The sequence below is a fragment of the Staurois parvus genome, unplaced genomic scaffold, assembly GCF_062004578.1.
Source record: "Staurois parvus isolate SC_StPar_1 unplaced genomic scaffold, SC_StPar_1.0 ptg000404l, whole genome shotgun sequence".
Lineage (NCBI taxonomy): Eukaryota > Metazoa > Chordata > Amphibia > Anura > Ranidae > Staurois > Staurois parvus.
In genome coordinates this window covers 3,663,991-3,690,631 of record NW_028318200.1, presented here as the reverse complement: position 1 = coordinate 3,690,631, position 26,641 = coordinate 3,663,991, and the positions used below count along the sequence as shown (strand labels likewise).

At 40.2% G+C, this 26,641-nt stretch overlaps 1 protein-coding gene across 1 annotated transcript in view; it reads right to left on the bottom strand.

Annotated features, from left to right (window-relative positions):
• Window positions 1–5,180: 5,180 nt before the first annotated feature.
• Window positions 5,181–26,641, bottom strand: part of SLC7A4 (solute carrier family 7 member 4) — a 53,372-nt gene continuing 31,911 nt past the window's right edge. The window contains exons 3-5 of the mRNA XM_089686662.1: window positions 24,494–25,188; window positions 22,290–22,398; window positions 5,181–18,006 (exon numbers count right to left, since the gene is read on the bottom strand). Of these exons, the coding sequence (XP_089542788.1) occupies window positions 17,810–18,006; window positions 22,290–22,398; window positions 24,494–25,188 (1,001 nt within the window). The 3' untranslated portion in view covers window positions 5,181–17,809. The remainder of the gene's footprint in view (window positions 18,007–22,289; window positions 22,399–24,493; window positions 25,189–26,641) is intronic.

The window sequence follows — 26,641 nt, the reverse complement described above, 5'->3', positions numbered from 1 at the left end:
TCAGGGGCTCCAAGCAGGAATCGTAAGAGGACGCCTTCTCTCTATGTCAGGCTCCCCAACCAGGTATGTGACAGCTACAGGAGACTACCAGACAAGTAGCATTTTCTAGAGGAGGTAAGCAGTGGCAGCCTTCAAATATGTCTCCAATGAATGTTTATTGGCTATAGATGGATCCATGGTGGACTGGCCAAATTTCAATCCATGTATGGCCATCACTACTTGTCAGAAGCCAATCATTTGATTGACTTCTGTTGAATGAGAATGTTGAAGAACTTTCATCAATCAGCAGCTGCAGCCAATTGGCTACAGCCGCTGATCAGAGTATTCTGACAGAGGAGGCATTCTGCTGTCGGAATATAATTTACCAGAGGGGTGGGACTTGTGTGGATAGAGGAATCCATTTGTATTTTTTACAATCAGCCCAAGTCATGGTCACCTTTACTGGTTAGGGACGACACCTATCATAATGATAGGCCATTAATAATGCACATCAGAGCTCTGGACAGTAATAAATTGGTCTAGTTTTGTATAACAGAATGCCATTGATTTCTGACCTCTCAAGGTCATCTAAGAAAGGAAAGTCCTCTAGCTGCACATTTCAGTTTGGAGAAAATGTGAATTTTTATGTGAGAACCCTACTGCCAACCTACAACCTATTCGAACTCCTTCCCCTAGCTTTAACTCTTAGGCTACATCCACATGAGTGTTATGCCCTGATGTGAATGACAGCCCCAGGATTCCAATGACTCCTAGCGCTGTTTTTGACACCTGTGAGCGGCTAGCTGTGGCTGCTAAGCCCATAGACTTTAATGACTTGGTTGCCAGCGGCCGCAGTTATTTCTGGTAATTTTCACAACCAGCAACTACCTGTCATTAAAGTGTACAGGCTCAGTGGCTAAAGCTAGCCATTCACAGGTGTCAAAAACATCAGCTGGAATCAGCAGATTCCTGCCACTGCCATTCACACCAGAAAGTAGACTCACACACAATTTAGAGTAAACTGATATGAGGTTTATATTAAACTTCAATGTAAGCAGTACAAATTGGTATTGGTAGGAGAAATGGCAAGATTACTCTTAGCAAAGAAACACCACATAGAGCAGAATTTCAGTGTTAGCAGGCTTGCTTTTCAGGAGTTAACGCAATACATTCAAACTGAGGTGGTGTCAACCCCAGTGAGCAATGAAAACTAGCAACAGTAGAACTAGCTCACTTTGGGCCTTTAGAATCTGATGGCAAGTCTTAAATCTGAGATAAAAGAGCTCTTTGACCAAGGTAGTCACATTTCCATTTTTCACATGTCCATTTAAATGCAGTGAGGACTCTTCTGCATGCTCGCTGGGGCCCAGTTGGTGCACAAATGGAAGTGATGTAGGTGACAATTCCTTACAGGATTACCACAAAGGGAGGAAGAAGAAAGGACAAGTACTTTCCCTTTAAGTGGTACTTGACATGGGTGCTGTCTCCTCTAATGCACTGAGAAAAAGGCAGCTTTAGGCAAATAAAGTGTCAAACTGGCAATAGGGCTTGTTGGCAAAAGGCAACTCCACTCTGAGCTGCAGTAACCAATGGCAATGGTGGTAGACGTTCCTTTAGGAGGGTAGGCCAATGGATAAGGGAGCACTGATGTGATCTGGTCTGCAGAAGGCGATCACTGTGGTCAGCTCCAATGACTAGGCTGTGCTGCAAATGTGTTCATCTATAGCGGCTATGGGAATTAGGCCGCAACACGTGTTAACTGAATGCAATGCCCACAACTGTGTGCAGGTAAAGTAGCAGGTATGTGGAGAATGTTAATGTTCTCTTGCCTAACTGATGTATGGGGACTCTCTCACCCGATTGGTGACTTCCAGCAGGTCCTGGCTGTCTCTCTCTGTCAGTGGATGGGGCCCCTGCAAATTCTCTGGCCTCATGTGCAGCGTTCCTCTAATGAAGTGTATCCCACGTCATGCTAACTGCTGCTTACTTAAAGAGCCACTTGAATAATTACAGTAAATCCACAGGAACATTTGAATGCCTTAGCCCTAGAATTACACGTTACGAAATCTCAAAATATTCCCCATTTCAATTAATATGTACATTATGAATTTCTAAATGAAAGCTGCTATATAGAGGCCAATACTAGCTGGCTCCGCTGACCAGAGGAGGGATTTTAATCTTTGTTAGGTGGGAACACTTACAGAAAAAAAATATGCTGTCAAAGAGCCACACGCTGTGTTTCTTATGTTGTGATTCATGTAGCTCCCAGATAATTTGCGTTCCTCTTGTTTTAGGACTAGCTGCTTAGTTATCAGAGGTTTTATTTTCTTGAGTTGTGGCGCCTTCAGCTGATTTCTATCACACGTGCTCATGTCGTTCCCATGGAAGCATCTATCTAGATAATGTGAGACGTCTGCTGGTCAGAGACTATTTTCTACATATCTTGATATGTTTGATTACCTGAACTAAGCATGCAGCATTCACATGTATTTTCCTATGGTCTGAGATATGACTGGTTGTTAGTATCCTGCTGATCAGTGTGCCATCTTTTACAAAGTATTTTTATATTATAAATAAGTAGATGTCTTCAGTAGATCATTACAAAGATCAAACTTAAACTGTGACATGACTAAACCATGACAACCAGACCTACCTAAACTGAAGACTGGTCAGTGAACAATGAAATATGGGAAGCTGTGGATTAGTACAATGTGCATTCCTGACTATGGCTATCCATAGCAGCCTTTCTCTAAATTTTCACCTAAAGGTCTTCGAGGACCCTTAATAAAACCAATACATTGGGGCCAATTGGGAAAATGTCCCTTACATTGGAAATTAGTAGGAACAGTGTAACCCTTAAGCTGTATGAATTTGCTCAGTGGGTGCTCCTATCATCAGGCTCCTGCCCAGCATCTCTTGATTGGAAAATTTGAAGTAGCCAGGTGTGACAGACCCAACCGGGACAGGGTCTTTTGGAGGGGACTGCAGGCTAGCCTCTTGCTTACTGACCATGGACCCTGGCATCTGAGTGGACTCTATTCTTTTGGGAGGTGTGTGACTGGGGGAACCTTTTGAAGTAGTTTTATTTCGGATTCAAGCCCATGTCTCCCCGAAACACACAGACTCTGAGAACTGAAGGACCAGGATACAGATTTGGGGTCTCTGTTCCCAAACCAGCATTGACTGCTTCGATCCCAACCCCCACCCCCTGAACTCAGAGACTCTAAGTAGATGTTAATGTATTCAGCTCAAAACAACCTGATGCTAACGTCTTTTGCTATAATCTGTTTATTAAGGTGTGATGTGGTCACTGAGTCTTTCTCCCATGGTAATTGACTTAATTGAGTCACCTATTGTTTCTGTCTGTTGACTAGTCCTCCTGGAGTTTCCTAAATGATGGGATTAGCCTGGTGTTGGCTTTACCCTGTAATGTAATCAGTGTGGGATGTTTATCCTAATGTGTAATATTTGTTTTTATTGTTCATGTGGGACTGCCCCTATTTCTGAAGTGTATAAAACCTGTATTTCTGTTCAATAAAGGGTTCCAGTTGCACCTAAGATAGGGTCGTCTAGTCCTTTGGGTGCAGTGCCCAGCTATAATGCCTTGGTCTTGTGTCCCAGCGGCGAGGAAGCAGTTCTTTGACGGAGGCACTCAAGCGGGGTGCCAGGCGGTCCGTCACAGCAGGTGGAAGATCATTGGCCAAAAAGTGGCTACATCCGTTCAAATGCAGTGGCTATCCAACTATTTTAAAAGGCAGCAGGGAAAGCTGACAAAATAAAGTAGGCACGGGAGATTCATCCATCTGCACTGTATAGCGCAGTAGAGGAATCTTTTTAATTCAGCCTGCAGGTGTTTAACGAATATTTTTAAACAGTGTGCTGGAACCTCCCTTCTTTTTTTAAACACAAACAAAATATAGTAAATAATGATCCTTAGCAGTTGGAGTCAATCTGTTCCCCTCACAGAAAGAGATGGTAATGATAGAAGTGACCAGCGCTCTCAAACTTATCAGTTTGAGAGGGAAACCCTATGTGTTTCGTCATCAATGTGTGATGTCCTGGTGGCTGTACATAGTACATGTGGCTTCCCTGGCTCCTAAAAGCATCAGAATTTTACTCTATCACACAGGGATTAGTAAGCTTACGTGCCAATGAGGACTAAGGGAGAGGAAGGGCAAAGTCAGCCAATTTACTAAACAACTTCACATGTATGTACAATATGTTAATAGGTAAACAAATTAAATTAAAGACATGCCTAATGCTTTATCTAAAATCTCTATTAATATCACATTTATTGAATCTAACTATAAAATGCTCCTTCGTTGGTACCTAGTCCCTACGCGTCTTGCTAAAATATGCCCCACCGCATCACCTTCCTGTTTTCGACAGTGCAGACTGGAGAGCACAATGTACCATACTTGGTGGAGGTGTCCTGTGGTGACTAGATTTTGGATCCATTTTTTTGTTTTATTTTCTCTACTCAGTGACAGGAGTCAACATTCATAGGTCCCCTGAGGTAGCCCTATTTCAGCAATTGCCTGCAGACATCCCCAAGAAATCGGTTAAATTCTTTACATTCTCTTGGCGGCGAGAATCAGGATAGCCAAATACTGGAAGCGATTGGCATTACCCCTTGACTATGTTAAAAATAAACTCAATTGGATCATGATTAATGATAAGCTTAGTAGTATTCTTAATAACAATGCTTCTAAATTTGATAGTACGTGGGAGCCATGGATTCGATTTCTTTCTGTTACCTAGCAGACTCCTGGCTGACCCTCCTTTACTCTACTCTTCCTTTTCTTTATTTTCCTTCCTTTTTATTTCAGACTATTGTTTTGGCTTTTTTTTAGTATTGATTCCGACATCCCACTTGGTGCAATATATACTGATACAATATCTGACTTAAGCTTGAATAGGTTTAGAAATGCTTTATTTTCACTGCATATTTTAAGTCGAATTATTGATGCCTAGGGACTTTGTCTTGGCCTCTAGCATGTACCTGAGGGAATGTTTGGTTTTATGCTTGACAACTCAAGTTTGTTTCTTCACTGTTACTTTATTGTTTGTATCATTCTTTAGTGTATAGACTTATGGTTTGGAATCCTGCAACCCACAATTGTGGGCTATATTCCTTTGTATGCTGGTTTCTAAACTTAATAAAAAAACATTGAAGTATAAATTAAAGACATGCACTCAGATTTGCATCTCAAAACATTTATTATCTATTTTCTGTTAAATAAATACATCACTGTACATTAAAACCAAACAGGAAAAAAGTGATACATTTTAGGAAATAGAGCATTTAAGATGAGCACTTTTTTCGAAAGAAAGGAAAATAAGTTGATACAAAAATACAAGCTGTTTTCCTCCCATGTTGCCATAAGCACTGAATACAATGATATAACTGCATGATTAGATTATTGTGATATTGATATCACATGAATAAAGCCAGTTCATAAGTTCATTGAGTACACAGTCCTTTCTATACCAGCTAGAGAAAAAAGCTTCAGAGAGTAAAGTACTGGTTGCTCAATATTAGATGTGCATTTAAAAATCAAACCAGCAGAAAAAGTGAACAGAGAACAGATATTTCTACAGTTCTTTGAGCTTTGTAAACATGCTGTGAGTGTACTATCAAGAGTATTCTTCAAAAAAACTCATCTGCATGTTCAACACTTTTGGTCCCACTTCATAATTAGAATTATCTTACTGAACCTATATATAATAATTAACACCAACCACAGCATATACACCCATCAGCTATAACTTTATGACCTCTGACATGTCCCTGAAGTTAATGTGTTGAAAGAAAAAAAAAATGGGTATCACCGTTTGCTGTGTATGGGACTGCTTAGCTGCAGGACGGGTCAGGGTGCCCATGTTGCACATGAGCATCTGATCATCATAACTGGACCAAGGAGCAGTGGAAGAAGGTGGCCTGGTCTGATGAATCACAGTTTCTATGACATCATGTGGATGGCTGGGCATGTGCTGGGGAAGAGATGGCACCAGGATGCAGTATGGGAAGGAGGCAAGAAGACAAAGGCAGTGTTATGCTTTGGGCAATGTTCTGCTGGAAAACCTTGGGCCCTGTAATTCATGGTGATGTTACTTTGACACATACCACCTACCTAAAACAATGTTGCTGACCAAGTATACCCATTCATGGAAACAGTATTCCCTGATGGCAGTAGACTCTTTCAGCAGGATAATGTGCCCTGCCACACTGCAAAAATAGTTCAAAAATGGTTTGAGAAACACAATGAGTTTGAGGGGGTGACTTGACCTCCACATTGTTCACATCTCAGTCCAATCAAGCATGTGCTGGAAAAAAAAATGTCTGATCCATGGAGGCCCCACCTCGCAACTTAAAGGATCTGCTACTGATGGCTTGGTGCTAGATACTTTAATATACATTCAGAGGTCTACTGGCACCCATGTCTTGACAGGTCAGGGCTGTTTTGGTTACAAGGGGGGGGGACGACGACGACTCTACTCATTATTAGATGGGAGGTCATAATGTTATGTCCAGTTGGCGTATAGGAGCATGTATGAAATGTGTGCAATCAGCTATCAAATATCTCTGCAGTGCAGAGTTGAAAAAGCACGAAGTCTGATTGGTTGCTTGTGGTAGCATGAGTAAGCCTCATAGTGACTTGCACATGCGCTGTGCCACGTTGATGTTCACCTTGCAGTCACATTTACTGAGATGACGCTTCCAACGAAAGTGTGCCTGATGGTGTGTGCACTGGCAGCAGCCATTTTTAAAATCATGTAAATAAACAATATTATTTTTTTCTTGCATTCAGTTATGGCTTCAAACCCTCCAGTAAAGGTTCTGTTACCTAATATGACACACCAACCATTTCTGTCCTCCCTACTTAGATAACTGTGAGGGTCACCATACATGTTACAATCTATGAGATCTTTTTACAGTCTTTACATTTACTAAATCTATGTTTTATGAGGACATAGCTAAACCTTCCATTCAACCTCTCTAATCAGGTAGGCCCTTGCACTATATGACTGTTGGGAGCTCTAAAGGAGATTGTACAATAGATTATAACTGCGCAGGATTTTTTCTGCGCAGGAATCTGAAACATGTATAAAACTCACTGAAACGCGTATAAAAACTGATGTCAACTCATGTGTCTGCAAGTGAAATCTGTGTGTCAGTCTGTGTGTCATGTTATGTTGAAGGATTCTGTGTATCTACTGGAGAGTACTGTGTGGTCCACCATCGGTTCTATTGTCCGGGAGTGCTGGGAAAGCAGAAGTTCAAAGAAAGACACACACACACTGGTCATTGGCAGGAATGGGTCCAGTTCAGCTGACACACCACTGCAATGCAGATGCATGAAAAGACTCCATAGCCTGGTTCTGTGTGGTTTGCATGTAAAACTACAGGCAGAGGTCTTACACACATACAAAACCTACTTCACACACCCACCCACCCTTCTTTTTTGCTGAATTAGCCTGCTTATCCCTAGGGATCTGAGGTTTGGGGGTGTTGAGCAGTCCCCACCTTTCCTCAAAGCTATCCTCTTGCCCACTATGGCTGCCAAGTCTTCTGATCTCAGCGGTCAGCATGAAGCCTCCTACATCATCCCCAGCTCCAATGTGTCTTATTATAAACATTTTTTTATGTTTTTAAATGATAATTTAAGCTAGATAACAAAAAAAGGGACTTCCCTTTCACTGAAGATAATTATAACTGGAATTGTAGCTGCACAAAAGAGCTTCAGTAGCACTCAACCACCAAGCAGGTACAGCCTAGAATAGTATGTATGTCTGTGTATGCTACAGTACAAGCAGGGCTCAAACACGCAGACACTGGCTCATCTCTGGGCTGAATGCATTATTCATCTCATATAGCAAAAACTGAACTTTTCAACCTTATTTTTATATGAGCTATCCAGAATGCATGACACATTCAGAATCAAAGAAATACACAAAATACAAGGGTTGGACAAAAATATGGAAAAACTATATGATTTGCAAATGTGAAAGAGCCGACATGTTTTGTGTTAAAAGTGGAAGTGATGCAACATCCTTTTGCTTCCGCTGTGTGATGAGACACCTAGCTAACAAGTGGGAAGCCTCACTTTCATCATTTACTGCATGTGCTGATAGTAATACGGAGCCATATCAGAGCTTACTGAGTTTCAAAGAGGGCAAATTGTTGGTGCCCGCTTAGCTGGCGCCTCTGTGACTGAAGTTGCCAATTTATTTGCCGTGTCGCAAGTTACAGTATCAAAGGTTATGACGGCATATACAGTTTCCGGGAAAACGTCAACTGACCAAAAGAGACAAAAGGACATTGCGCAGGATTGTGACCAGGAATAAGAAAACAACTACTCTAAAAAGTGACTGTGGAGCTCAATCTCTGTCTTCCAAAGCCTGTGTCCACACAAACTGTGCGGAGGGAACTCCATAAGCAAAACATTTTGCTGCAATTGCCAAATCACTGATAACCAATATTAATGCTCAGAAGAGGAGAGAGTGGCGCAACACCTAAAAATTGTAGACCATCAATCAATGGAAGACTGTCTGATGAATCAAGCTTCACACTGTTCCCAACCACGAGGCATATTTAGGTGTGGCAAACACTGTCCCAAGCTTACGACCAGGACTGTCTTGTGCCAGTGGTAAAGCATGGTGGCGGAGCAATCATGGTGTGGGCAGCCATATCTTGGTATTCTGCAGGCCCCATCATCACCTTGAAAGGTAAAGTCACTGCCAGTAACTATGTACACATTTTGGCAGCCCATGTGCACCCCATGGTGCAGACATTGTTTCCCAAAGACTGTGCCATTTACCAAGACAAAAATGCTTGGATTTCCACAGCTGGTGTTGTCAAATTGTGGTTTGACGAGCAAGCAGGTGGAGTCTCACACCTTTCCTGGGTGTCGCAGTTGCCAGACCTCAATATCATAGAGCCACTATGGTCAATTTTGGAGAACAAGGTTCGGGCTCATCTTCCGCCTTCAGCATGAAGAGTGGTATCAGATTTCATTATTCACCATCCAAGACTTATAGTGCCTTGAAAAAGTATTCATACCTCTTGCAACTCTCCACATTTTGTCATATTACAGCCATAAACATAAATGTATTTTATTGGTATTTTATGTGATAGGCCAACACAAAATGGCACATAATCGTGAAGTGGAAGGAAAACGATAAATGGTTTTCAAAATTTCTGACAAATATATATGTGAAAAGCATGGCATGCATTTGTATTCAGCCCCCCAAGTTAATACTTTGTAGAACCACCTTTCGTTGCAATTACAGCTGCAAGTCTTTTTGGGGATGTCTCTACCAGCTTTGCACATCTAGAGAGTGACATTTTTGCCCATTCTTCTTTGCAAAATAGCTCAAGCTCTGTCAAATTGTATGGCGGGCATCCATGAACAGCAATTTTCAAGTCTTGCCACAGATTCTCAATTGAATTTAAGTCTGGACTTTGACTGGGCCATTCTAACACATGAATATCCTTTGATTTAATCATTCCATTGTAGCCTTGGGTCGTTGCCCGGTTGGAAGGTGAACCTCCACCCCAGTCTCAAGTCTTTTGCAAACTCAAACAGGTTTTCTTCTAAGATTGCCCTGAATTTGGCTCCATCCATCTTCTCATCAACTCTGACCAGGTTCCCTGTCCCTGTTGAAGAAAAGAATCCCCACAACATGATGCTGCCATCACTATGTTGGGTGGGAATGGTGTGTTCAGGGTGATGTGCAGTGTTAGTTTTCTGCCACACAGAGTTTTGCTTTTAGGCCAAAAAGTTCAATTTTGGTCTCATCTGACCAGAGCACCTTCTTCTACATGTTTTCTGTGTCCCCATATTCTCACAAACTGCAAATGGTTCTTATGGCTTTCTTCCAACAATAGCTTTCTTCTTGCCACTCTTCCATAAAGGCCAGATTTGTGGAGTGCACGACTAATAGTTGTCCGGTGGACAGATTTTCCCACCTGAGCTGTTGATCTCTGAAGCTCCTCCAGAGCTACCATGGACCTTTTGACTGCCTCTCTGATTAATGTGCTCCTTGCCCGGCCTGTCAGTTTAGATGGACGGCCATGTCTTGGTAGGTTTGCAGTTATGCCATACTCTTTCCATTTTTGGATGATGGATTGATCAGTGCTCCGTGAGATGTTCAAAGGTTGATATTTTTTTTTTTTATACCCTAACCCTGCTTTAAACTTCTTCACAACTTTATCCCTGACCTGTCTGGTGTGTTCCTTGGCCTTCATGATGCTGTTTGTTCACTAATGTTCTCTAACAAACCTCTGAGGGCTTCACAGAAAAGATATATTTATACTGAGATTAAATTACACACAGGTGGATTCTATTTACTAATTAGGTGACTTCTGAAGGCAACTGGTTCCACGCCACACCTTTCAGATATTTATTTGTAAAAAAGACTTGCAGCTGTAATTGCAGGGAAAGGTAGTTCTACAAAGTGCATGCCACACTTTTCAGATTTTGAAAACTATTTTAACATTTGGTTGTAAGATGACAAAATGTGGAAAATTTCAAGGGGTATGAATACCTTTTCAAGGCACTGTATATTTGTCAATTCACAGGAGAATTCAGGCCGTTGTGGATGCCAAAAAGCAGTCCAACACCATATTATATTATTTATTTTTTACACTTGGTGTTTCCATAATTTTGTCCAAAATAATGAACTATTGAATTATAGTTTCAAGGAAAAAATTGTCCATATATCTAAATCTTTACTTTGGACACTAATTACCAGCATTGGTATTTTAAAATCACTTACTGGAAATAAGAAATCTATTTTCTTCTACTTTGCACCTGCTTTCCTTTACCTCAAGGCCCAGTTTTTGGTCTCATCTTCCTCTGCACTTTCCATCCAGTCACAACTGTCTTCCTCTTACTACGTGCCCAGTGTCCACTCTTCATTTTCCACTCTTGTCCTACTTCTACCTTTAAAGTTGAACTTTAGCTATAACTAAAAACAAATCTCTACATGTTTAGTCACATCATTTATGTAAATAAAGAAGTAGGTTAGTATTTCCCATGTTGGCCAAGCAGCTGGATCTTGAAGAAATCTTCACTGCACGGATGTCTCAATGTGGGATATACTTCATTACAGGAACTGATGTGACCAAAGTTGCAAAGGATATTTTTTTTCGAAACTTCAGCTTTAGGGTGGCCATACACATCAATTTGTGAGCGATCTAGGTACAAGGGATTGTAAACAAGTGAATCGTCATCAATTAAAATACCGCAGAAATTCTGCATCCAGGGCCAATCACTCACAAGTGATCGCTACATGAGTGTTTACATGCAAGCGGCAGCTATTAGCTGCGGGAGCCAGCAGCCTTCTATTGCTTTTAATTGACCTGCCTTCTGCAGCTAATAACCGGGAACCCCCGCTAGGGTTCCTGAATGTAATCGGGTACAGGCTCATTATCCCTGCAGTTCAACAAAAAAAATAAAAGGAAGCACATGGCACAGCTGGAGCTAGTAAAACCGATTTAAAATCCTTATCAACGGAGGGTCAGGACACACAGCTTATCAAGTAATATAATGCTTTATCTGTGATATGGACAAAGCAGATGCATGTGTAGGAATCAAGATTGCTCCTAGTCAAATAATCATGAATAAATATACCATTCGAACATTTGCTATACCATATAACATGCTAATGACCACTATAAATACCTTCAAATGAAACTATACATTTCTTGAACAGAATAGCTTTATCTTATACATTTAAAAACAGGAAATGTTCGACCGCGACTTACAACTCTGTATCTGCCTCTAAACAAGTTCCCATTCTTCGGTACTCCTATGTTTGGTTATGCCAACCTTCTGAAATTACAGTAATAGAACAATGACCTGCACCCCAAAAAAAATCACTGCAAGGTCTTACACCCAAAAAAAAAATAATTTCTATTTTATTTATGATATAGTAATATTTACTCAGCGTAATACCGATATTTCTGATATACCGCAAATAGTAACTACCTTAGTCCAGAGACGTACAACCTGTGGTCCTGGTCTTGTGGACCTCTAAACCAACACAGAACAATGACACATTGATACAAATCCTAGCTAGTCACTATTAATGTCTTACATGCAGACATATTTAACATTCTGCTAAGTATGGTAGAATTTTCAGTATAAAATGATCACTGTGTACTATTTGTTAAATGACAGAACAGTAGATATATACGGGTTGATTTACTAAAACTGGAGAGTGCAAAATCTGGTGCAGTTGTGCATAGAAACCAATCAGCTTCCAGGATTTTTTGTCAAAACTTAATTGAACAAGCTAGAAGCTGATTGGCTACAATGCACAGCTACACCAGATTTTGCACTCTCCAATTTTATTAAATCAACCCCATAAAGCCAAATAGAAGCTGCCTTCCTCACAGTACTCAACCTTTAATGGTGGATGCTCAAAGTAAATGGCTCAGGTGCTGCCATGCCAGAACAATATGCAAAGTCATCAGCACTTCAAATAAATGCATTCTACGTTTTTATTGTGATGACAGCATCACATAAGGCAGAAGCAACAGATATTTTGGGCGCCTCGCAGGGTCCTTTGGATGGGACCCTGCGAGGCCTCGAAATTTGATTTCTTATACCTTTTGTGACACTATCTGCGCAATAAACACATGAAAGACATTTAATTCGGAATGCTGGTGACTTTACATTTTTGCATAACAGTTGACATAGCTTCATTGTGAATAAAAGTACAAGTGTTAGTCCACCAAATGGTATACGAATGGTCTATAGAATCTGTGATTTGTGCTGGCCAAATTTTACTTACACATTTTTCTACAGCTCACTATAAAATTGTGATTTGTAATGAAAACCATTATAGAATTCTATAATTGTTCCTATAATTTAAAGGTCATGGTAGCGATCTATTCTACATCAATATTTGTACAACAATGGGTAATGATTTTTTAAGACAAAGAAAGTCAATACTGTGAGATCCAGTACATGCTTTTATCATCATTTCTTGATTTGAAGCTCACACTGAACCTTCCATTTCAACTAAACCACTAAGCTGAATGCGTCAATAAGGAACACATTGAATAAATTTGCTATATTTTAGGCTGTATTCTCTGCTATAAATCAAGTTTGCATCGGCCTGTCCCATGGCCACATGGAGAAAAAAAATGTGCCAAAATCACATAATTTAATAGCTACAATGCTGTAAAAAATATTTGCCCCCTTCCTGATTTTTTTTTTTGCATATTTGTCACACTTAAATGATTCCAATCATCAAACAAAATTTTATTACACAAAGATAACCCGAGTAAATATAAAATGCAGTTTCTAAATTATTATTTGATTTATTAAGGGAAAAAAACTGTCTAAACCTGCCTAGCCCTATGTGAAAAAGTAACTGCTCCCCCCCCCCCTTCCCTTGCTAAAAAATGAATGAACTTTGATTAACCATTAACCACATTTTTTGGAAAGCGGAGTTAAATTTCACTTGCCACACCCAGCCATGATTACCGCCAGACCTGTTGAATCAAGAAATCATTTAATTAAAAGCTGTCTGATAAAATGAAGCACGCAAAAAGATCTCCAAAAGCAACACATTGTACCATGATCTAAAGAAATTCAAGAACAGATGACACAGTAATTAACAAGCATAAGTCTGGAAAGGGTTACAAAGCCATTTCTAAGGCTTGGGACTCCAGCAAACCACGGTGAGAGCCATTATCCACAAATGGAGAAAACTTGGAACAGTGGTGAACCTTCCCAGAAGTGGCCGGCCTACCAAAATTACTCAAAGAGCACAACAACAACTCATTCAGGCAGTCATAAAAGAACCCAGAACAACATCTAAAGAACTGCAAGCCTCACATGCCTCTATTAAGGTCAGTGTTCATGATTCAACAATAAGAAAGAGACTGGGCAAAAATGGCATCCATGGGAGAGTTCCAAGGTGAAAGCCACTGCTAATCAAAAAGAACACAAAGGGTCCTCTAACATCTGGCAAAAAACATCTTGATTATCCCCAAGAATTCTGTGGAATGACGAGAAAAAAGTGGAATTTTCTGGAAGATGTGCATCCTGTTACACCTGGCGTAAAACTAACATCATAAAAAGAACATCATACCAACAGTCAAACATGGTGGTGGTAGTGTGATGCTCTTTGCAGCTTCAGGAATTGGACGACTTGCCATAATTGATGGAACCATAAATTCTGTGCTTTACCAGCAAGTCCTGAATGAGAATGTCAGACCATTAGTTCGTGCCCTTAACTCAAGTGCTGTTGGGTTATACACACCAGCAAGTTTACCTCTGAATGGTTAAAAAAAAAAAAAAAAAAAAAAAAGCAAAATTAAGTTTTTGGAGTGGCCTAGTCAAGAGTAGGCCAATATTCCTCCACAGTGATGTGAACTCATTGCCAGTTATCGCGAATGCTTGATTGTAGCTGTTGCCGCCAAGGAGTGGCACAACCAGATATTAGGTTTCGGGGGCAATTACTTTTTCACATAGGGCCAGGCAGGTTCCAGGCAGGTTTGGGCAGCTTTTTTTCCCTAAATAAATGAAATAATTTTGTATTTACCTGGGTTATCATATTAAAATTTGTTTGATGATCTGAATAATTTAACTGTGAAAAATATGCAAGTAAATATATAAATAAAATCAGGACCGGGGAAAATACTTTTTCACAGCACTGTATTTTAGAGACAGCAAAAGAAAATGATCAAAGATACAACCCATCCAAGGCCAATATCTGAAAGGCACACAAGACGAACAACATCCCTAGAATTCAGCAGAGATGAACTGAATAAACCACACACACACATACTACTTCCAAGGCTTATTAGGGGTGTATTGCAGCATCAATCAGACTCTAGCCAATATATCTCTGATGTGTATTTTTCACAAAATAAGCACAAGGACAGTACAGGAAGGAGTCTTTTCCCCTGCAGGAGCAAATTGGATCATGCTTTGCTGAGGTTTTTTGCATTCCTCTTTTTTTAATGGTTGAACTGGATGGACTTTGTCTTTTTTCAGCCAGACTAACTATGTAACAAACCAAAGTTTCTTAGCAGATGTATAGCAGGATCTACCTTGATACCACAATAAAACCTAATGAGCTCTGGAAGTGTTGGTGGTTGCTTCAAGGCAATTTTGACAGCAAAAGCATATAGTTTAATACATCAAGGTAATTTTGCGAGAGAGAGAAAGAGAGAGAAAGTGTGATCACTCACATAGCTCCTATGTTTTGTCACTACTGTGCAAGCTTTTCTTGTTTATTGAAAAAATATTAGAAGTGCAGAATCTTTCGTACCTTAACTTTCATCAACTGAAAATATACATTTGGTAAATAGTGACCTTGTATGTTTTTTGTCTTTATTACATAACGTAGTGTTGTACATAAATTATGTATAAATAATATTAACAATATAGAAATTCCCTTTCTACATTTTTGAAAACCTAGGCCCAAAACAAGCAGTTGTTCTGGGATGACTACAAACTCAGGAATGTGCAAATCATATCGCCCGACCCCCGGGACATGCGGTTCCTGGTGCAGGGCAAGTGTTTTTTTTCTGACATTTAGCCCTGCTCCGGGCAAGCAGACATTCAGCCTCAGGGAGCCATGCACCTTAGTACAGGGAGATATGAGAAGTTCCAGCCCAGCTTAATGTCAGCAATGAACGTGGACAAGCATTTGCTGCGATATGTTTAACAAAGCGAGTGTGATGATGATCACTGTATTTCCCCTTCCTCTCCTCCGCCTTCAAACACCAGTCCTAACCCACTACATTTAACCACTTCACTGCTACACAGCATGCACGGCTTCACATAGCATGAAGATCTGTATCCTACGAAGATCTGTATCCTATGGAGATCTGTATCCCACGCAGACCTGTGTCCTATGCAGATCTGTGTTCCCTGCATCAACTGCGCATGTGCTGGAATCAGGGAAAAAAAACCAAGCACCTAGTCACTTAGCTCCGTACATGCCGGGCTACAACACAGGCACTTTCATGGTCGGCATTCAGAAGCTCGGGCGCCGTCATAGCCAAGCGGGGACACAGGCATGGGTCATCATTATTAGTGCGGACACTTTCACCCCCTTCCTGCCCAGGCCAATTTTCATTTTCAGCGCTATCACACTTTGAATGACAATTGCGCAGTCATACCCATATGAAATGTTTAGCATTTTTTTCAGACAGATACAACTTTATTTTGGTGGTATTTATTGACCACTGAGATTTTTATTTTTTTGCTAAATAAATGAAAAAGACCGAAAATTTGAAAAAAAAAGTGTTTTTCTTATACAATTTTGCAAACAAATCGTGGCCAAACTGTATTCAGCTATCTTTTTGGTAAAAAAAAAAAAATAACTTTTAATTAGTTTATAAAAAGAAAATCTAATTTAAAATAAAAATGTTTACATTTATTTTTATTATATTATTTATGTATTTATTTTTTACATACTGTCACCCTAGCAGTACAGTGTCACCATACATGACACCATGTACTACTTGTGGGGGGTGATGAAGATTTTTTTTTCTTTTTACACTGATTGTTTTTACACCCATAAAGGCTGAGATTGAGAAATACTGTGAGAGCTGTGATTGGTCACAGCTTGTCACATGGTACATGTTGTGAATAACCTTGTACCATGTGACCTCTGTGATCATTCACAGATTTCACAAGTAGTATACACTGATGTCAGGAAGTGACATCTTCTTTACTACTGTTCATGTGAGCACTGATTCACAATCAGGGATCACATGAATCGGGACCTCACATAGGGGTCCCGTACAACGATCTGTGTCACAGTTCACAGTGCTGCACGCTCCCGGGGAGCTTTAGAAACTTCCCCCCGCATCGGCAGTGCTCCCATCCGGCAGTTTATCGGCAATGGGCTGGACGGGAAGAGGTTAACAGTGCTGATCCCAGGGGATACACAGCAGGTAACAGAATTTGACAGCAGCTGTAGCACCCCATGCCTGTGTTGTTAAACACAGTTTGTAAAACGTTAAGTGACTTCAGGTACCTCTTCAGCTTGGCGCTCGGCTTGTTTTCCCTGATTTCAGAACATGCGCAGTTTTTTATCTCATTGGGGTCAGTGCCTCATTTACTCGCTTAGCAGATACACTTCTGCTGAGCATTAAGAGTCCTTTCCTGATGAGCACCCAATCAATGCTCATCACACTGCAAGGTCTCTCCCCTCCCTGCTAGTCCCCAGGTGCAGTGCTGGAGAAAGGCAGGGAGGTAATAAAATATATATTTTTTCAGGGCAAGTGAATGGTCATGAGGGACAAGTATATTGGGACCCCGATTTAGTCCCTTGGACAAGTAGTTTTAAAAAAAATTTCCACAACCCTGAAACTACAATTCATTAAAACATAACAAGTCTACATAATACTTCCCCATAACACCAGTAGGTCTAATGGCTGGATTTTGAGGTCTCGATTAGTCAGATCTTGCAAAGTGGGTACCTAAAGCTTTCAAATCTAAGGAAAGATATGGGGCAGAGGACAGTCTTTCCAACATAAGGACAGTTGTGGGGCTCAGGACTGTCTTCCCAATATAGAGACATCTGTGGGGCACATTAATTATGTAAATGCATATGACCAATACATCATTCTTGTGCAGTTAGATCTAGCTTGTGAGGCTTCTTTACATACCAATGGTTACAAACTGTAGAAGAAACATATCTCTTGATTATGTTCTCTGTGCTTTCTTGTACAAGTATACAAGACTTGTTTAATGTGATTTTCAGTGCAAATGGTAAATTCCTTTCAGAGAAGGAGATTGTACAACATAAGGGTTTCCTAGCATGTAGGGTCAAAATAGACCTTTAAGTATCATCTCTTCTGGATTTCTTCATCTAAGACCTCTGCCCTTCCCATGGTGTCCTGAAGGTTTGGCTGGACCTGTTGCACGGTTTCTTCGAGGCTGCTGTTTGGAAACACTACATAGCGTGCGGTGACCCCATGGTTCTTCGGTCCTCGCAAGTTCTCTTTACTGTGCCAGATACCATAACCAAAGTAGACAATAAGCCCTGCAAAAAAACAGAGCATAGGAAAAAGGATTTATATTTATTCCTGCAAAGATGCCAAGACATTAGTAGCTACAAAAAGACTATCTGTTTTCTAATCCATTCTATCATTTCTGAGTCGTATGCTGCTACTCACAATGCATGAAGCATAATACTGCGTGTTTCTCAGCAGTAATAAAAGACTGGCCTGAATGAAAGACTGTTAACTGCCAACATTTTCTCTAGCAGGAAAAAAACACCTGGTACAAGAAATCAGATATTTATTAGCATTTTACAATACAAAAACAAATCAAAAAGGGCAAATGCAACAATAAGTATTGTACAGATTTCTGAAGAGTGCTCAGTATCCAGTTGCAAAAAGGCAGTCAAAGAGGTAGATGATCTAGTACTATACATCCAAAAATGTTTCATAAAGGCAGTACAGTATTGTAGAATGTCAACCAAAACTATAAGTGTTTGTAGCACAGCCACTGTGCAAATAATGTCAAATAGTGTACATGTAGAAAATGACCCATAGTGGTACTAAAGACTAGTAGAAGCAAACATACAAACCTGGAACTTAAGGAACTAAATCCAGGTCAGCAGGTACATAAAAAGTATCAGTAGTGTTTGTTCAGGTGAGTATAAAGAACTGGGTTGCTCGACGTAGTCCAAATAGCACTTAGGCATCAGGTATCTCATCAGAGTAATACATCCAACCAATCCACTCAACCCTAAATTTATCCTGTTGGTTTTTAGCCAATTGTACTCATCATTCTGATTCCATTATAGTGTTTGCCACTCAGTTACCAAGTGGCAAGAGACCTGTTTGCAATAGAGTGGGATTAGGAATTTTGCTGCATTTAGCAGACAGGGAATGACACTATTCTTGTATGATTTGATGAAGGAGGGATGTCATGGAACAGGAATAGCAATAGGGTGCTGGATACCGGTTTAGGGGTAATTTTTTTAGCCCATGGAGTGATTGCCTCTTAGAAGGTCTTAATGTTGGGGCAAAACCACCAAAGGTGGAGGAAAGTGCCCAGTTGGCCGCTACCCCTTCATCGTCGGCAGTTGGAAATATCTGGGCCAAAAGGGAGAGCTCTTATATCATCTAGTAAGAAATTTATAGGATGATTCCTGAGTACAAGTTCTAGCGAAGGACACATGAGTCAATTTAATTATTTTCTGAATTTGAGGGGGAGTAAACTCCAATCCAAGTTCCTTTTCCTATTCTTGGATATAATATGGGGTAGATACCAAGTGGGTGCCTAGTACACATTTGTACATATGGAAGAGGAGATATCTAGAGTCCGAAAGCTTTGTGCACATGGACTCAAATGCAGAAAGTGTGCGCTGTGATTACAGCTTAGGAGCAAGCTTACTAAGAAAGTCCAGCATTTGTCGGTATCTCTACTCAGCCAGTGGAAACATTCTGTATTCGAGGGCGGGGGGGGGGGGGTTGGCAAAATTAGCACCCCCATCAGCTCCCAAGGAGCACAAAAAAAAAATTAACACCCTCCCCTGGTAAAAACCAGGGAAAGTCCCCTAAAGACGTCAAGTGGGAAGTCTTGGAGGCAAGCTGGCTTGCCACATTCAGTCTGTCCCACGTGGTAAGCGTACTCCACGTCAAAGAGGATCTCCAGTTCAAGAGTCCTCTGTCAGCTGTGGGCATCCAAGGAACCCCGCTAAAGCAAATCAATATTTTAAAGTAACAGGCATTCATTTTTAGTTTAAAGATCAAGTTTAGCTAAAAAGAAACATATAAAAATCAACAGAAGGGACATAACTCATAGTTAGTATGATGTGTCCCTGGTGCAGATTCTTTTTCTTTTAGGAGAAATCTTCATCTGTCCAACTGGACATACATTCAGGGCTCATGCTCACCTGCTCCTCAGCTCTGCCTCGTAGCATGGCATAGGCAAAGACAACAGAAGTCTATGCTATTTAATTATTTATTACAAGGCTGAAGAAAACATTACTTCTGTTTAGCTAGAAAATAACTGAAAGCTATTACAAGGGCCACATGATTGCTCTATGCATACAAGGAAACATTGTCAGAAGAAGAGCGAAGTACGGCTCTTACCTCCTTAAGTATGGTAGAATGCTGTCAAGTGGTTAATAATCCACTGTGTGAAACCGTGCTTTTTGATGCTGAGAGGAAATTCAAGAGTTGGTGAAGTGCAATGAAGTACACTTAAATTTGTATATGAAATGTTCAATGCACCCTGTCCAAATATGTTCAACTTTAATTATAGTTAGACATAATTATATATTTATTTATATTCAAAATCAACTTGTGTATACTACTATTATATTAGTAACAATTTTGGTGTCACATTCCAATTAACATGTTTTTGGTGGTGATGAGGGTAGGGATGGTGGGTTTAGCCCTTAGCTCGCAAAATTTAAGAATTTAAATTGTTCAAAAGTTAAAGCGGGATTAAGCCCAAAACCAAAAGAGTAATATATTGCAGCCTATCAATCAGATGTGGTGGCTGTATTTGTTTTCTTTTTTCACCTGGTGATCTGGCCAGTAACATACCTCCAGTATTAGAATGCCTACACTCTGGATGAAGGAGCAAGAGACACCTTTGGACAGCAGCATTTTCATTCTGGAGGGAGGGAATTGCCCACCGAACATTATTATTATTGAATATTTAATTTTCTCATGTAACTATTGCTATATCGGAGCCCTGTATGCACAGTAAATACTATATGGGAAGACATAGCACTATGTTTGGTGTGATTTTTAATTTTGCAGCGGTAAAATATTTATGTACTTGGATGGATATGAAATGAGTTTATGAATATTTCAAAATTTCCATTGTGAAGCCAGAAGATGACACACTCAAGAGAGTACACTTCTAACAAATAATATTAGTGTAATGACCGGTGTATTCTGATCTTGTCCTACAGCTCTATTCACAACAAAGATACAGATGAAAAAGTCAAATGATTCTTAAGGTCATGATACTTCCACTGGTGCAATGAGGCACAATGTATTCTTAGAGAGGGGTCACGCTAGGGTTCTTTAAGAGCCATGTGTCAGGAAATCCTACTTCTAGAAGAGGGCTTGTAGCATATTTATCAATATTGTGTGAATATACTGGGAGCATTTTTATGGAGACTAAAAAAGTACTACTATAGAGAATATAGAGCTTGAGGTGATTCAAACAAGGATGAATTTGCACAGACATACCATCAAGGAACATAGGGAAGATGACTTTTGCACACCTGTGGGACACCATTTCGCACAACCAGACCACACTTTGGGAGACCTCAATATTTTAGCTTTTAAAGGAAATTTCAAAACCATTCAGGAAAGAAAAACTTTTGAACCAAGAATGATAATTCTATTTGACACAAGAGATAACAGCCTGAATTTGGACATGGGATTCCTCAATCATTATCCAACAGTTTTATGACTATCACCTCAAGCATGACTGCCTCTGTGAGTGTTGTATCCACCCCCCCCCCCCCAGACTTTGCTTTTGCTGTGTCTTATCTCTGTTCTCTTTTTTTTTTTCCATCCCCTACATCTCTTCTAACATTCTGCTAAAACATTGTGATCAGTACTGCTTGGACCTGAAGAAGGGGACATTCCCTGAAAGCTTGTCCTCAAAATTGTATGTTAGTGCAAATAAAAAAAGTATCACGTCAGTACTCAATTGTTTCTGAGAGAATATAGAGGGAATTGGTAAAAAAGTAATGGTTACATTAATTTGCCAGTTCTATCTAGCCTTCTCTGGAATTGTTACACTGTATCTATTGTTGCAAAGATATAGTTTGTCTTGCTCCTCAGCAGTATCTAGAGCAGAGGTCTCCAAATTTTCTAAAGAAAGGGCCAGTTTACTGCTCTTCAGACTTTAGGGGGGCCGGACTGTGCCCAGTGGGAGTCAACAATGCTCGATTTTTGGCATTAGGAGAAAGAGTTGGTGTCAATAGGAGGAATAGTGCCCCATTGTTGATGTCAGTGTCATGAATTATGCCACATTCTTGGTGTCAGTGGCAGGAATAATGTCTCGAGGGCTGGATAAAGGTCTGCATCTGGCACCAGAGCCACAGTTTGGAGACCACTGATCTAGAGGCCAAAATGTGGCATTTTACAACTGCCCATGGTAAAACAATATTCATGTTGTATATGTGTCTGGTTCACGCATAACAACAGTACATGACTATGACTTAACCATGACTTTTAAAAAGGCTATTTTTCATAACAGAATCACCCTCTATAGACCTGAATAGGGAGAAAAATATACCTGGGTTGAAAGTGGAAAAAAAAGCTGAATAAAAAAAAAACTTACCAACAGCAAGCCATACTGAGAATCGCACCCATGTCATAGTGTTCAGCTTAAGCATGAGATATATGTTTAACAGGATACTCAAAGCTGGAATCAGAGGTACAAGTGGGACCTATGGGGTTAAAGTTGACAAATACTCTATTAAAAACTTCACATAAAAATATTTTAGTTCATTTAATAAAGCCAGAACATTTTAATATAATGATTAAAAGAGAAGTTTGGCCTTTAGAAAAAAAAAAAATTATGTTCACCTAAGTGGACGCAGCATCAATCCGATGCTGCATCTGCCCCCCACCAACTCTGTACAGAGAACTAAGCAATCAATCACCGCTGATCGCTCAGTTCTCCGCTCTGAACAGAGCACCGTGACTCTCAGCCTCCAGCTTTTTGCTCTGCCACCCCAACACTCACTGAAGTGCTAGGCTGTGGAAGGGGCGGGTGCGGCTGCCTCAGGCTCTTGGTGGATTGCTGAGAGGCTGGGCCAGGTTCTGGTCCAGGCTTCTGAGAGGATCCCGACCATATGGTTGGGATCTTTTCAAAGCCTGGACTGGCTCTGTGATGTCACGATTATGGTAAATAAAAGAGAGGTTGCCTGCCATAGTGACACAGTGCAGAACATATGAGGTGCTACATGGCACTTTTTATGGTGGAAACCCTTGACAACACTTTTTTTTTAAATCCACCCCCAGTATGTTAGATCTCCTGTCCATAAATTTAGGCATATGGGACATTTGTATGGAAATGGCAAGAGGCACTAAAATTGTCTAAAGCAGTATACAAGACAACATATAGTGCTTGTTCTTTGATCTTCATTTTGAACAAAAAGACAGACTAGGTCTGTTTATTGTCTTAGTTTATAAAGCTGCAGTGACACATAAGGCATTCTACATTTACACATGATAATATGGACCAAGAGGCTGCCTTATTTGGGTGCCTTTAGCAGCTCCGTGCATATATGTAACCGAAGAGAAGTATGAAAATGTACAGTATTGGAAAACTAAAATAATTGGAGGATAAATGCATTGATATTATATAAAACTTTTTCAAAATAGTAATATCTGTATAAAAGTGTAATAGAATACTAACGATCATTCTAAACAATTAAGTATGTTAGAATGTTTCTGAAAGTAAAGATGCTACAGAGCATCAAGCGGTACTTTGTTTTTTAGATCAACATCCATATTAAAAAATTTGATTTACTACAATTTTCCCAAGTAAATTTCTACAAGTCCAAGCTTAAAAACATAACTAAAGGCAATTTTTTTTCAGTTGTGGACAGAGTGGAGAGGGTTTAGAACCCCTGTCAGTTTTTTATTGCTCTTGGTGTCCCCGTAAACTTCCTGTTTGGCTATAGGCCAGGAAGTGAAGGGACATTTCCGCAATGGGATGCAGATGGTGAAAAGAAGTCTGACAGGGGTTATAACTCTCCCTTGCTTTATCCAAAATGAAAAAAAAGGTTTTACCTATAGTTCTACTTTAAAACTTCCAAAAACAATTCTCAAGTACTCTCGAGGGAAAGTGAATGGAGGTACACACAAATGTGCAACCTTAATTGTAATTTCATCCTCATAAAAAGTACAAAATCCTACCCTTGGTGAAGATGAAGCTACGGCACAGATTGCAATTATTTAGTTGAAAATGGTATGGTCCACTACTAAGCTAAAAATTACTGTTGCAGGGGACCTGTATGTTGAACATTGGACTTTCAAGCAACAAGATAAATGCTGATGGATTCTCACAATTGTTAGGATCTTCTGAGGTCCTTTCACCTGCCATCTGTAACATTCTTTCAGGTACAGCATTTGTTTAAGGAAACCAAAACTAGTAGTTTTACATCATTGCATTAGTGCAGTGCTTCTCAACCTGTGGGTCGCGGCCCCTTTGGGGGTCAAACGACCCTTTCACAGGGGTCCCCTAAGACCATTAGAAAACACATATTTCCGATGTGTAAAGAGCAGCTACTGTGTAGAAAGCAGCTGCTGTGTTGAAAGCAGCTACTCTGTTAAAAGCAGATACTGTGTTGAAAGCAGCAGTATTGGAGGTAAAACGACACTCATGAATTATAATTACTGGGTAAATAATTTTATGATTGGGGGTCACCACAACATGAGGGACTGTATTAAAGGGTCACGGCATTAGGAAGGTTGAGAACCACTGCATTAGTGTATAGTATATGAACTGAAAAGGGTTTGCTGACCCATGATTACCTGAAAGGTATTTGTTTTCTTTTGCTGCTCATGGACCCAGATTAAGAACAGGCTGATGAGGAACCCAATCAGGAAGATGACAAGCAGAAGATAAAAACTCCATGTAGGAAGATGTAAATGGTTGTTTCCAAAAACCAAGACGCAGCACAAGCAGATGGCAGAGACCATCATTGTCACAACTGCAATAGTGACCACCTCTCCAGGATAACAGTCACTCAGGAACCTAAGGTATGGTTCAAAGGCGGCTTTCAAGTGTCCAGTTTCTCTACGCTCTTTGGCTTTTTTCTGACTTTCAACCAACTGAAGCTTATCAGAGAAAGACTCGTATTCCTTCATTTCCTCCCCAATGATCCTATCTGTATTGATTCCAGGCTCTCGGTGCTGAGGACTTTGCTCTAGGTCACCTGCAGCTGAAGTGTCACATTTCTCTTGCTGAAATCGCAATACGATGATACTAGCTGCAACAAAGGTATAGGCCAGCAAGGTGCCAATAGAAAGAAACTGCACTAGGGCTTCCAAGTCAAAAATCAAAGCAAGTAGAGCCATCAGGATACCAAACACCACAATTCCAATGACTGGTACTTTGGTGGTTGGGTTTACTTTGGAGAAAAACTGAAAGAAAAGTCCATCTTCAGCCATGGCATACACAATTCTTGGTAGGGAGAAGAGGTTACTTAGCAGAACTGTATTCATAGCTTTAAAAGAAAGCAAAAACAGCAAGTTAATAGCATTGTACTTCACATGCTGCCCATAAATTAACTATATAACACAACTTAGAGATGATCAAAACATAAAGCACCATTTAAAGAGGACCTTCCTTTTTCCTTAAGATCCTCTCTCCTCCCCCTCCCTCCTAAGAAATTTGATTTTCTACCATTTCCAATTCTCATAAATAATAAATAGCATTTTTTTAAATAAATACATTTTCCCTTCTTAAATTCATGTCTTTAACCCTGAAGATATATAAGGTTTGGTTTTAGATCTAAGCACAGTAGAGCTTTCTTAGAAGGTACCTACATGTCTCATTCTATCACAAATCCCAAAAACTAAAGGGCTTTCCTCATTAGGATAGTGGATATTGAGTGGAACCATGCAAATTCTGTACTAGACATATATACCACTGGCCTTTTTGGTTCACCTCACTATAACTGGTCTAATTATTATTCTTTCTTATTTTATTTCTAAAGGGGAGAGGTTTTTACTTCTTCACGGCAAGAAATCTTTTGGCAACCATATTAATACCATAAATTCCATTCTGCTGAAGGATACCCTAAAACCTCAAGAGCCCATTGAAAATAACAAGCTAAAATCCCACTAGGCCCATTTCACACCAGTCTACTGCAATTGTGTATGTTGGGTGAAAATGCTGCATTGAAATGCATTGTGACGCACTGCTACTTGTTAAAGGATAAGTTCGCCTTTGTGTAAAAAAGTATAAATGCAAATGTTTTGGCAAGTAAAAAAAAAAGTACACTTAATATTTTTTTTCTTGGCATTGCACCTGTGATCAGTGGATCGTGTGTGCAATGTCAGGCTCCTGCAGACACTAAGTAAACAGTGCTGATCAGTCTTTGAGAACTACAAGTCACTCTGCCACAGTGGCAGACGGGACTTATAATTAATTTATTCACAGATCACTGTGAATTATTGACACGGTTGTGCATGCAGGACTGTGACAATTTTAAATGTGGCAGCAGCTGTAGGGGACAGGAAACCCCACCCATTGTTACAGGGGAAGACTCGGGGTGTGGGGAACTGGCAATTAGCAACATGTTACATTTTGTACCCTAATATGGGTGTAACATGTAACATGTTGTTAACCACTTGCCCTCTTGAGGATTTACTCCCCTTCCTGACCAGGCCATTTTTTGCATTACGGCGCTGCGTTCCATTAACTGACAATTGCGCGGTCATGCAACACTGCACCCAAATGAAATGTATGTCCTTTTTTCCCACGAATTGAGCTTTCTTTCACTGGTATTTGATCGCCTGCACATTTTTTATTTTTTGCGCTATAAACACACATGACACAACATAGGCTAACACACGTGTTACTACAAGGCACATGAAGTATGACTGGGCCTTAAAAAACCATGAGAGTTACAAATTAGGTAGCAAACACAAATGCTCCTGCACTTGGGGATGGAC